Raw genomic sequence first — 12,612 nt, 5'->3', positions numbered from 1 at the left:
ATTCCCAACCCGAAAACACCGATGCAAATTGAACAATCAAGTATGCAATGACCTGAAGACATGCAATGCAGTCTAGTAAGCGACTTGGGCATTCAGACCCTCAGTCTCGCGGTCGAAGTTGCGGTGCAGCGAGATCTCGTAGAAGAACTTCTGCACGAAGCTGGCACCCTCCTTGGCGATGGTGGCGGCCTCGCCAAGACCCTCGGGGCTAACCTTGGCCATGGTGACGACACCATACGACGACTGAGTTGTGCTATCCTCCGACAGAGTGAGGGCAGGGAGTGCGAAGGCGAGCTTGAGCAGTGCGGTCGCCTCGCCGGTACCACCAATCGCCTTGAGATGGCCGAAAGCCTCACGAACCCAGTGGATGGCACGGCCACTCTTGGACAAAGTGTTGATGGCCTCGGCGCCACCGGGAACGAAGACGGCGTCGAACATGGTTGAGCGCATGCCCTCGAGATGGTGGTCAGGCACGACGCCGCTACCAGGCTTCTTGTCGGAGCCAGCGGGGTAGATCTCGCTGCGGCGGGGAGCGATGGTGAAAGCCAGAGCGCTAGCGGCGTTAATGGCGGCCTTGACACTATTGTAGGCAGTGGCGTCATAGCCATCGGCAATGATGATGGCGATACGTCGGCTTTCGATGGTAGGCTTCTTGGGCGTGAACTCGGTCTGGCTGAGGCCCTTGGCCTGCTTGCCATGGTTGGGTCTCGACTCCTTCTGCGGAACGGGACCTCCGACCATGGTGGCAACCTGCTGTGCGAGATCGAGGTCGATATCGGCCAGACGGAGGGACATGCGCTCGTACACGACAGGGTCATCGCAATGGTCAAGCTCGAACGAGAAGGCGGCGATCAAATGATTTCGCTCAGGAGGGGTCAGACTGTTGAGGAAAAGCTGGGCTTGGTTGAAGTGCTCCTTGAACTTGGGGCTGCGTGCGCGCTGCTTGACGCCCTCGACCTTTTGAGGATATTCGACGTACCCACCCTCGGAGTGAGAAGCAGGAGGTTGGACGCCGAAACGGTTGGGCCAGTAGTTTACGGTACCTTTGGTAATCTTGTGCCGACCCTGGCCATCCCGGTTGAAGTTCATAACGGGACACACAGGCTTGTTGATGGGAAGCTCCTCCCAGTTGATGCCGAGACGAGAAAGTTGGGTATCCTGGTAAGAGAAACTGCGACCTTGGAGAAGAGGGTCATCCGAGTGTCCGATACCCGGCACCATGTGTGAAGTGCAGAAAGCGACCTGCTCGGTCTGTGTGAAGTACTCGTCAATGTTGCGGTTAAGCTCCAACTCGCCGATGTTTCGGACGGGCACGAGCTCCTCCGGCCAGACCTTTGTGGCATCGAGAATATCGAACTCGAACTTGTGCTCATCGGCCTCGGGAATGACCTGGATGCCGAAGTCCCACTTGGGGAACGCCTTGTTGTCAATCGCCTCCGCCAGGTCCTTGCGATGGAAATCGGGGTCTTGGCCGGCAATCTTGAGCGCTTCGTCCCAGACGAGGGAGTGAACACCAAGATGAGGAGTGAAGTGGAACTTGACGAAGTGGCGCTCGCCAGCCTTGTTGATCAGGGTGAAGGTGTTGACACCAAATCCTTGCATCATGCGGTACGACCGAGGAATGGTTCGGTCCGACATTTGCCACATTTGCATATGTGTGGACTCGGTGTGCAGGTTGGCAAAGTCCCAGAAGTTGTTGTGGGCGCTTTGAGCTTGGGGGACTCCGTTGTGAGGCTCCGGCTTGACGGAGTGGACGAAGTCGGGGAACTTCATGGCCTCCTGGATGAAGAAGACGGGGATGTTGTTTCCGACGATGTCCCAGTTGCCCTCCTCAGTGTAGAACTTGACGGCGAAACCGCGGACATCACGAACGGTATCTGCGGAACCACTGCTGCCGGCAACAGTAGAGAATCGCAGGAAGACGGGAGTCTCACGCGACGTGTCGGTCAGAATGTTGGCGAAGGAGACATCCTCAGCGCTCTCCTTGAGGCGGAAAGTACCGAACGCACCGGCACCACGAGCGTGGACTACACGCTCGGGAATACGCTCATGGTCGAAGCGGTGGATCTGGTGATGGTGGTCAGAAACGAGGTTGATATGAAAATCATCCGGGGGTGGGTACTCACCTTTTCGCGGCCAGCTGAGTCCTCAAGCAAATGGGGGCCGGTGTGGTCGTTGCTCACAACCTTCAGCCATTCATCTGTGTTCTCCTGCTTGACACCGAAGTCGGTTGTGATGCGCGAGTTCTTGGTAGGCTCTTGGATATCGGGCTGCAACTGGGCAGCCTTGGCGTCTTGTACACCCATGGCGGTCTTTGCCTTGTTGTAAGTGTCTGATACGAGACTGGACGCCATATGAACGTGATGACACAAATCTAGTTGACTCGGTTTCTGCACGAAAGTAGGTGTTGAGATCAAATGATTAGAATACCACTTTAGAATAACAACATAAGATCAGGCACAAGTCTGGGACGCGAAATCACGAGGCGGTCGGCTTTTGTATGCACTCGCCGCGGCTGTTTTCCATCACGATCGCCTTTGGCTTTGAGGGAGTTGACTCCATTGTAACGCATCGATGATGTCAGGGAAACGGCATGGACGTTATGGCCGGCATTTGCATGAGGGTCGACGGAGCTATGGGCAAGGTGCTGGAGCAGCCAGCCTGGCATTTACTGGGGGCAATTGGGAACATCATGAATGGTAAGTGGTATGCACCTTCCGTGCCGGGAGGAAACGACTCTGATAGGCAAATCTTTTGTTGAGCGATGATGCGGACATCTTGAGATTGAATGTCTTGATTAGATCTCGCCGGGTTGTGATTGGCCACTGCGGAGCAAAAGTTCCATCGCCCATCTATCGCCCCAGTCTGCCAGGTGCTTGCAGCAAGCCAGGCAGGCACAAGCAGCATGAGTTACCCCACAAGGTGGATTGTTGCCCATCGCTGCCAATGGTGAATGATTGATTGGAAGCTGGCTGACCGATACTGGAGGTACTGTATGTATTGCCGTGGAGGACTAAGTACCTACAAGATTCGATTGCCGACAAATCTTGAGATGGGAATTCGGTATTCGAGGGGTGAAACATCCCTGTTCCAAAACCAGTTGTAGTTTACCATCGCTGGGATCTGGCGGGGTCATCCGACCTACGCCTGAAAGATCCCGAGAGTATTGCGACACGAAAATACACCGCTTTGCTCGTTCGAGTCTCAGAAACGTGTTACTGCAAATCTAAGTACTGGTAGTGTAATATACTGTAATCGAATTACCTGGCAGGGGTTATCTGCATAATACCAAGCACCAAGTCCCTCACTCCATACAACAGGGCAGACTTGGGCCCGGAAAAGTCAACACTGGAAATAAGTAGTACATGTTCCAACCCCGTACCGCTCATTGCCAAGTTTATTAGAAATCGATGATTCCTTCTCCGAGCGGGCAGCCCACTCCGCAGGTAGGCCGCACCCGATGGCCACGGACCTGTTCTTTGCGAAACATCCCGACTCGGCGCGCGCCAATCAGTGTTCATGTCGCCTGGAGACAAATCCCCGGCGGCATAGGATACATAGCTCAACATCACGGAAATCCTAGGCAAGTACCAAAAAGTCAAATACGTAGGAGAGGCAGGCGACGCGGACAGCATGTAGAGTTGTGTAATCATTATTGTGTCGTAAAAACCATAAACACCGTGCTATGCATGCTTTGTATCATCAATACTGCCGAGAAGAGAAGCCCGGCCACAAGCACCACTCCGTCCCGTAGTCAACTATTCTCGTAGACGAAAGACGCCACCCCTTCTCCTTCCGCCTTTTGCAAGACTCAGAGGCCGAGCATCCGCCGGACGCCGTCCCTGACCTTCTGTTCGTACTCGGCCCGGCGATCGCGCCACATCTTGGCAGCTTCCACGTTGGCGGGGCTCTCGTCGTTGGGCTCGGCCAGCATGCTCATAACGCTGATCAAGATCTTCTCGACGGACTGGATGGGACTCCAGCGCTCCGACGCATGCTCGTAGTGGTTCGGGTCGTCACCCGGGGGGTGCAGGATGGAGATGCAGACGAGACCACTGGGGTATACTGCAAGCGGCCGAGATTAGTTAACCGAGGAGGTATAAAGTGAGGCATCGAAGAGGGATGCGCATCATCACGCCACGTACCATTGGGGTGGAATATCTCGCCCAGAAACTTCATCGTCGGGGGTGCCAGCGGGTAGTCCTTGGGGAACTTGAGCTCGGCAGGGAAGATGCCGCCTTCGAAGGGGGTGCCCTCGGGCCCTTGAATCAGCGCCTCCCACTGCAGGAGGTCATCTTCGCTCACGGGGCCGGCGGTGATGCCATCCGGTGGGTTATTCGTCAGGGCACGGTACTCCTGGAGGAGTCGGCGATGTGCTGTAGATGCCATGTTGCTGGCGTGCGTTGCAGATGGTCGGAATCTAGGTCGGCTGGGCAGCTCAGGAGTTCAGTTGCGACGCGATTATGGCCGACCGCCGACCCCGCTGGCCTCTACTGTACGCCCTACATCATACGGCCGATGCGATGCTTATCGATTAGATAGCGGGATCAGATAACGAAATATAATAGTTTGCTCTTGTCACAATCAATTGCTCCATGAAGCAATCCATTTACTCTCTCAAATTGTTGAAATTGTTTACTATAGGTCGCATTGTGAGTTTTTACTGAATTAATTGCGCAGCATTTTGTTTCAGATGTTCTGAAGATCCTGCCAAAGTTGGAAGATTTGGGCAACTTCAAGGTCACGTCACTGCTGGCCGATCACTTACATGATCTAGCGCGTCTCGGTTCAAAGACCTACAGCAATTGTTCTGTTGTTTGCGCGCGCTCTCTTCCCCGTAGCAAATACGTCGCTGTGTCAAATAAAGAAAAAAAGAATAACTTGAAGTAAGATTGGATGGAAAAACATATTTCGCATGATGTGAAACCAGAAAGTAGGCACAAGTGTTTTACTGCGCTCATGACTCTTCAAGGCTTGCTGCCATCTTCCCAGCCCGCCTAACTCTGGCCCAACCCGCTTGTCCAGAAGTGGTAATCCTAGCTTTGCCCCGGTCTTGGCATCCCGTCAAGCTTTGACTCGGATTGGGACAGAGCTGAGCGCTGAGCTCGAACTGGCGACAGAGCTCCCAAAAAGCTCCAACCCGCCCGCCCACACAATCCCTCGTCAATCGCCAAACAAAAAGCCATGCCACCACGTCTGCCATTGCAGCCCGCAAAGGCCGCAAAAGACGGCGCGAGCCTGCTTAGCCGATCCGCAGGCTCCGAAAGCCAGGCTGTCTGTTTCTTTTGTTCCCTGTCCCGTCGTGCCGCCCGACCGGCAACAGGACCATCCCCCGCGCGACAACCGAGGCGGAAACCTCTCAGCAGCACCACTGCGCGCCGGTTCCAGTCCACGGCCACAGCTACTACCGCCGCACCTCCGACCCAGTTCGCCTCTGCCACGAGTTCCGCTCCAGAACTAGACCCTCGGCAGGAGCTGGAGCAGGTCCTGCTTGATCTACAGAAGCATGCGGCCAACTACGTCAACCTCTCGCGGCTGCAGCTGGCCATCTCCGGCTTGCGCCAGCAGCCCGGCCACGAGTCAATACGAGTAGCTATACTGGGCCTGACGAACGGCTCGGACGCCAGCAAGACGGCAAAGGAGCTCCTGAAGCTTCTTCTCGCGGATCCGCTGAAGACAGAGGAAGAATGGGAACAAGAGATTGACCGGCATAACCTGGCCCAGCCGATGATCATTCGGGTGGGAGCCGAAGAACACCAGGAGCTCGGCACCATGTCCCTGACCAGGGGAAGTCTGCTCCACGAGGTCAATGTCTCCTCGATAGCGCTGAACGGCCACAAGCTGGAGCTGCTTCTCATGGAGACGAACCCGTACGCCGCGGCGCAGGACGAGGGCCTGGGCGCCTTCGAGGACGCCGTTCTGGTACCCACCGTGGACATTCCCACGTCCAACACGGGCCGGTATACCCCCATCACCACGCCCGTGCACAAAGCGCTCATGGTCGCCGACGGCATCATGGGCGCGGGATCCGTCACGACGCTCCCACTTCTAGAAAGCGAGAGCATCATCGCGGCCGCCGTCAACCTGCCAAACTACAAGCCGGCGGATGCTGCGGAGCTCCCCTTCACGGTGGTGGATGTGGGGACCGCGGGAGCTGGCCTCCGTCTGATTCGCAACGATATAGGCAACGCCATGCAGTACGAGCATAAGTGGTACGAGAGCAACGTGCCGAAGCTCGTGGAGTGGCTCAAACAGGACGTGATCTCGACCTCGGACGGCAATGCCGCCACCAAGCAGCCGGTGCGCCGGCTCATCGCTTCCCTGCTGCAAAATGCATCGGCTTCCATACAGCGCGAAGAGGCGAAGCAACTCTCCTCTAGGCTGTCGTCGACATCAAAATCTACCGTCTCTCCTTCCAGCACCGCCCACCTCCAGCGAGGTCTTTCGGACTGGGCCGAGACGGCGCACACCGAGCTGCAAGAACAGCTAGACCTCGCTTTCTCCAGCCAGCGCTGGCGGAAACTGGGCTGGTGGAAGCTGTTTTGGCGGGTCGACGATGTGGGCATGCTCACTACCGACATCCTCAGCCAACGGTTCCTCCCCGGCGCCGAGCGAAACGCCATCTTCCTCGCCGGCCGCATCGAAGAGGCCGGCGTCCCAACCACCAACTTCCCTGTCACTTACACCAGCCCTATTGCCTCCCTGTCGTCATCGCCTGAAGTACAACCATTGAAACCGGCTACTCCGGTCAAAACCACCAAGGCAACAAGCCCCAATATCGCCCGCTGGCCGACCAGCATCCCCACCGCGCGGTCCTACCTCCAGAACGAGACCATCCCGGCCCTACAGGCCCTAGCCCAGAAGCTGGTCCTGCAAACCCTGAGCACCTCGGGCCTCACCACGTCAATCGGCGCCCTTGCCTACTTCGGCACCCTGACCACGGGTCTCTACGAGGCGGGTGCCGTCGCGGCCTTGGGCATCGTCTGGAGCATGCGCCGCATGCAGCAGCGGTGGGAGGCGGCCCGCGACTTCTGGGAAGGCGAGGTGCGCGAGGAGGGCCGCAAGGCCGTCCGCGGCGTCGAGGTTTCCGTCGCCCACGTCCTGGATAACGACACGGCGGCCCGCGGCGGAAACGATATCAGCCGTTCCGAACGAGATGCCGAGGCGGAGCTGGGTAGGGCGCGGGAGTTGGTTGACAAGGCTACGTTGGCACTGGAGAAGCTCAAGTGAACAGGAGATAGGACGATTTCTGAAAGAAACCAAACACTTCCCCAGAGTAGGTAATGACTGATTAAGCGGTGCAATCGGCGCTACATTATGGGAAGATACGGAGGCCGTAACCATCCCCTGTACTACAAATGTACGATATCATGTTAGTCTGTCAACGGGGGCGAGTCTCGTGTACAATATATAGTTATGATCTCTACATTAACCTTCAAATCAATCGCATTATTGAAATCGCCAACGTCGACCGCTAATGCGGGCATAGAGTTGCGTCCCCATCAGGTCATACAAAGCCTGCCCGCCGGACGATATAATACAAACAGATCTTACGCTACGTAGCGAGCATTCTAATGCACAACAAGGTAATTCGAATCTTTATGGATTTCCAGTCAATATCAAGGTTACCCACCAATTGAAAAAGGGAAATATGCAGTTCCAAAACTCAACTACGAGAATCAACTCAAACGTGATAAGCGCCCGCTGCCAGCCGACTGAACTATAACCCACCCTCTGAAATCAACCTGAAAGCTCTATCATGACACTCCCTTCCCTGGCTCTGAAAGTGGTCAGGGTTGTAAACTAGGGAAGCGATCGTCAAGAAGCGACTGATGCTGCAGCGTAGGCAGGAGCCGTACTGGTGGTGGCAGCAATTCCCCTTCACCCAAATTGTTGACCGCAATGCAGGCCGGGCAACAGACCGAAATGGCAGCAGTCACTCCATTTGACTACCAATCATCACCCCAATCCCCTCCCGAGTAGTCAACGGTGACCGATGCTGCCGCAGCCCACCCGTCAGTCGCCACGGCTGCACTCGCATCCACACTTTCGGCGATGTACATGGTCGAGACGTCATCTGTTGCCATGTACATAGTTCCCATTTGGCAGTCCACGTTCGTAGCCGCCACGTTGTTATAATCGGCCGCCGCCGCGCTGTACTCTGCTGTTGCAGTCGCGCTGTAGTCCGTCACTGCCGCGCTGTTGATGACACCGAACACATCCGACGTCGCCGTCGTAGTCGCTGTCGCTGTTGAATTGTCATAGTAGGTGGCCGATGAGTCAAGATACGTGTATTGCGTATTGTTCGCATTGGCCTCGATGTTTATGTTGGTGATGTTGATGTCGTTGCTGGCCAGGGGTGTCGCCGCGGGCGGTTGTGCGAAGTATGTGCCAGATGCTGCCGAGTTGTCAACGATGACTTGGTTATTCTGTACCACTGCTGGCTGTTGGGAATACGCTGCCACCGATCCATTGCCTGCGCTGACATTGTTGCTCTCCGTATTCATTGTAAAGGTCTGGTTGATGGTCTGCTGCTGGTTGATGATGGTCTGTTCTGGGGGTGGAGAGTACAATGACGGCTGGCTGGCAATGTACTGTCCTTGTGTCTGTGGTGGTGGCTGGCTGACAGCATACTGCCCTTGCTGCCCCTGAGCAGGTGGGTTCATCATGGGGGCTTGACCTGGCGGGCGCTGTTGCATCTGCATCGGCACACTTTGGATAGTAGGATTCTGAACCGCATATGGCCGACCGGGCATCTGCATACCTCCTGGCTGGACATTCGACACGGGCTGATGGACTTGCTGTATGCTTGGATGGGGACCGGGTGGTCTTTGGATCTGCGGGGGAGCTGTTTGCGCATGTACATGTGGCGGCCGCTGTGGGCGCGGAGGCTGCTGACCCTGTTGCAGACCCTGAGGTTGACCCTGCTGTTGAACCTGCTGCTGGGTTTGTGAGGTATTGTAAATCTGGTTTGCCGCCATTGCACCGGCGACACCGTCACCACCCATCGACTCCGCCAACAGGGCGCCCCCAATAGCAGTTGTCGTCTGCTGAAACGCTGGGCTTTTCCACATCTTCTTTGCCCACTTCTTCACATCTTGTCCCACGTTGCTCAGAGATGCTGCAGGGTTCCCGTTGGATGGAACCTGGGGTTGTTGACTTGGTAGACCATTCACGGGAGAGCTGGCACTCTGAGGTGCTGCCGTTGGAGACTGATGGCCGTAGCCTAGCTGCTGGGGACGCAATGGATGAGTGCTGGTCGGCGATGGCATTGCTTGCCCTTGTGGTGTGTGAGTATGGGCATGACCTTGGCCTTGGATGTTACCCAACTGCTGGACGATTGGTTGAGCAGATTGCTGTTGGGGTGGCTGTTGGTATTGTTGATGCTGCTGCTGCTGCTGCTGAACAGGTTGAGATGTGGGCATTTGGGCGGTTGTCTGTCCTGCAACGCCAGTACCGGGAATCTGTTGGGGCTTTGTAGGCATCGGGTATGAGCCACCGGAAGGCATAAGCGCGGGAGGTGTTTGAATGGCCTGCGGGGGTCTATGCATCATTTGCTGTGTTTGCGAAGGAAGACTCGAATTTCCGCCGGGTCCAGTCGAAACGCCAATACTCTGATTATGCGGTATACCACCCATCTGATGACCGCCAGGAGGGCGATGTGCGGTCGTTGGTTGTTGAGGCGAGAATAAGGGCGCCGGCGGGGCAATCTGGGCGTGAGTGACTGGAGGCCTTGCCGGAGAACTAGTATGCTGGGAATGCATTGGCGTCTGCGCAGGGGTCCCCGGGGACGTATGTCCTGGACTAAATATCGAATGAAAGGAGCTGTAATTTAGGGCAGAAGACAATGGCGGCGGTTGGGAGAGGGATGCGATTGACGCTGCTGGGGATGAGACCTGACTGTGTGCCAGAGATGCCGGCGATGTCATGGGCGACGGGTATTGCGAGTATTCCGAAGTGGGTCGCATTGGTAGGTTGTTTGGGATACCAACAGCTGGCTGCTGTACGGGAGATGGGTGTTGTCCCTGATGTGGCAGACCGTTGAGATTGCCCGCCACATCTGGCTTCTGGGGACTATGAGGTGGTCTCTGTACCTGTTGCGTCGAATAATACTGGGGCGGCTTCCCCTGATTTAATGTTGGTGGCCTTTCCGTGTTCATTGTTGATGATGCTTGCGCGTGTGCATGCTGCGGCTTGGCTGGTAAGGGAGGGATGGGTGGAGGCGTAGTACTATGTAGCCCCTGAATCGTACCATGATCCTGAGGTGCCGAAAGGATCGGCAAAGGGACTTCAAATTGACACCCAGGCCCATCTACTGGTGCAGACAGAGGATGATTCGCAGTATTAGATGGTTGAGAACTTGGCATTGCAGGCTTCTGCTGTGGAGTCGCGAAATCAGGTATCAAACCAGCTGCAGCAAAGCCTGATGGAGCCCCATTGCTGGCCGAGTCTGCGTGACAAGTCGTGGCTATATGATTGCTCTGAGACGATTGGTTTGGCTTGACGACACTCCCACTGGTTGAGTCTGATGAGTACGAATCCTGGTTCGCTGGAACCGTTGTTTGTTCTTGGCTCGTAGTGGCGGCAACTGGTTCGGGAGGGTTCGAAGCGGCAGATTGGGTGGTGAAGTGGTCTGTTTCATTGTTATGGGAAAATGGAGAGGATTGGGGCTGATTTGATGTGGCGTCATTACTGCTCGTTTGACCATGAACATCATGTGCCGTCGTATTCCCTAACGAATTCCCATATTCAGACGTTACTTGGTCTTGCTGATCGTGTCCTGGGGCATTTTGCGCCACGCTGCCGTTGGTCGAAACCACTGGATCCGACGATAACTCGACTGGACGCTCTGTGGCCGATAGCTCTTGGGCCTCCGTAACCTGAGTGGCATCTGACTCTAGCGGATCTTTGCCCGGCTTGATCTCATGGAAGACGTAAAAGCCCGGTCCGAGTCCAGCTATCTTGGGCGAGGGGCCTTGGGACTGAGATGGCAATTGGTCTGGCATGGTGTTGACACGGTGGGGCAGCGGGCGGTCGTCGTAATCCGGAAAGTCTGGCATCCGAAGGGGTGGTTCATCTTTATCATGATGCTCTTGTGTGGGCGTATGATGCAAGTCACCAGACTTCCCCAGCGGGGATGATTGCGCAGCTGGCTTAAGACCAGGTGCGGTAGTAATATTTCCTGAAATGGTCGACGCATGAGGACGACTGTAGCGCGACTTTGCGGGCTTGAGTACCGAAGGGCAGTGAGTGAGATCCGTGTCTCCTAAAGGAGTCGTGTCTGGGTTTGAACTGGGTGGTGTGTTCTCCTGATGACTCTGGCTCAACGGACTTTCAGAGCGAGTCGCAGGTCGAAGAACCGTTGGGATAGGGGAATGAGGTAATTCAGTGGTGGAATAAGGTCTGTCACGAGAAGAACTCCTTGGAGCCGCCGATGGTGTCAAAATTGTTGGGTGTCTGTTGATCGCCGAATTCGGGACTTTTGCTGGGAAGGAGTACCTCCTTTGGTCAAGATGGCTGAGTTCACTATTCTGGAACTCCATCAGGGAGCTTCCTGAAGGCGCCAGTGAAGACCGCTTGGGCTTCGAGGCTTCACCTGTGTCGGGCTTAGTCCCGGGTCTCCACGCTTGAAACGGTGTGCTTTCTTGGGAAGATGGTGTAATGGAGCTGTGCTGCGTATTCCCTACGTTCGTGTCCGACCAGTCGTTCGGCGACTGGTCCGAGGCCTGGTCTTTATCCAATGGCCGAAAGGAGAAAGAGGCATACATTTGCGGATGAGCATCTATCGGCTGCACGGGAGCTGGTGGCGAGGAATGGTTATTGCTAGCGCGTATTGAACTTTTTTCTGTGTGTGAACCACTTGGGCCTTCTGAAGACAGCTCAGCCAAGATAGTCCTGGTAGAAGACTCTGCTGCGTCGAGCTCAATTGGTGCTAACTCATCAGCGCACTTCTGGGTATCGTGAGTCGCCAGCTCTGCGAAGAACTGGTTAGGCGCTACATGTGTCGAGACGGCAGAGCCTGGGGTAGGGACATCGCTGAGTCCGCCCGAGGGTTGGGACACTAAAGGAAGGGGTTCTTGGCCTTTGGCTTGCGTCGCATTCGAATGCCGTTGCTTGTCCACTGATGTATTCTCCATCTCCATCGGCCCATCTCGTTCCTCTTCTTCGTGACTCGTATCGCCATAGCCTCCTGGCCCCAAGTACATAAACCCCTCTGGATCGAAGTAGCCTGTTGCGCCAATCTCGTCGATCTCAGCCGTTTGCTTCTTTTTACGCTGGCTCGAGCTGGACACGGCGCCGTCCTGGGTTCCGCTCTGAGTATCCCGTCGCTTCATTTGCATGTCGCTGGCCAGGCGTTCCTCCGGTTCCAGGTCGAAAGAGCCAATTCCGAAGCCGACATACTCAGGAAACTCGTCACCAGGCTTGGGAAAATGGTACTGTACGAGCCCCGTAGGCTTGTATCGGTATAGCCATCGTGTGCCATCGTAATCCCATTCCCAGCCTTCAGGAAGGGCCGACATCACGTATATCCCGATATCAAAGAGGAGTGAATCAAGGGGGCTGGCCTTCTCTTTCAATTTGCGGGGGGCCGACGGTACGGTCCTCGGTCAA

General features: G+C 55.8%; 4 protein-coding genes across 4 annotated transcripts; 1 reads left to right on the top strand and 3 right to left on the bottom strand.

The window, feature by feature from the left end:
• Nucleotides 1-72: 72 nt before the first annotated feature.
• Nucleotides 73-2,306, bottom strand: PG985_014167 (catalase A; the record flags this gene model as incomplete). The annotated part of the gene is made up of 2 exons (XM_066833933.1): nucleotides 73-2,067; nucleotides 2,127-2,306. 2 exons carry the CDS (start codon nucleotides 2,304-2,306, stop codon nucleotides 73-75), a joined length of 2,175 nt encoding a protein of 724 aa, XP_066678673.1.
• A 1,505-nt stretch (nucleotides 2,307-3,811) lies between these two features.
• On the bottom strand, nucleotides 3,812-4,389 carry PG985_014166 (ubiquitin-conjugating enzyme/RWD-like protein; the record flags this gene model as incomplete). The annotated part of the gene is made up of 2 exons (XM_066833932.1): nucleotides 3,812-4,065; nucleotides 4,146-4,389. The coding sequence occupies 2 exons, from the start codon at nucleotides 4,387-4,389 to the stop codon at nucleotides 3,812-3,814; spliced, it is 498 nt and encodes a 165-aa protein (XP_066678672.1).
• Nucleotides 4,390-5,184: 795 nt separating this feature from the next.
• On the top strand, nucleotides 5,185-7,230 carry PG985_014165 (uncharacterized protein; the record flags this gene model as incomplete). The annotated part of the gene is made up of 1 exon (XM_066833931.1): nucleotides 5,185-7,230. The coding sequence occupies one exon, from the start codon at nucleotides 5,185-5,187 to the stop codon at nucleotides 7,228-7,230; it is 2,046 nt and encodes a 681-aa protein (XP_066678671.1).
• A 719-nt stretch (nucleotides 7,231-7,949) lies between these two features.
• On the bottom strand, nucleotides 7,950-12,521 carry PG985_014164 (uncharacterized protein; the record flags this gene model as incomplete). The annotated part of the gene is made up of 1 exon (XM_066833930.1): nucleotides 7,950-12,521. The coding sequence occupies one exon, from the start codon at nucleotides 12,519-12,521 to the stop codon at nucleotides 7,950-7,952; it is 4,572 nt and encodes a 1,523-aa protein (XP_066678670.1).
• Nucleotides 12,522-12,612: the final 91 nt, after the last annotated feature.

This window comes from Apiospora marii (assembly GCF_038362585.1).
Source record: "Apiospora marii strain CBS 49790 chromosome Unknown utg000011l_segment0_segment0, whole genome shotgun sequence".
NCBI lineage: Eukaryota > Fungi > Ascomycota > Sordariomycetes > Amphisphaeriales > Apiosporaceae > Apiospora > Apiospora marii.
The sequence above is the reverse complement of the archived record's forward strand: the minus strand, read 5'-3'. Positions and strand labels throughout refer to the sequence as shown.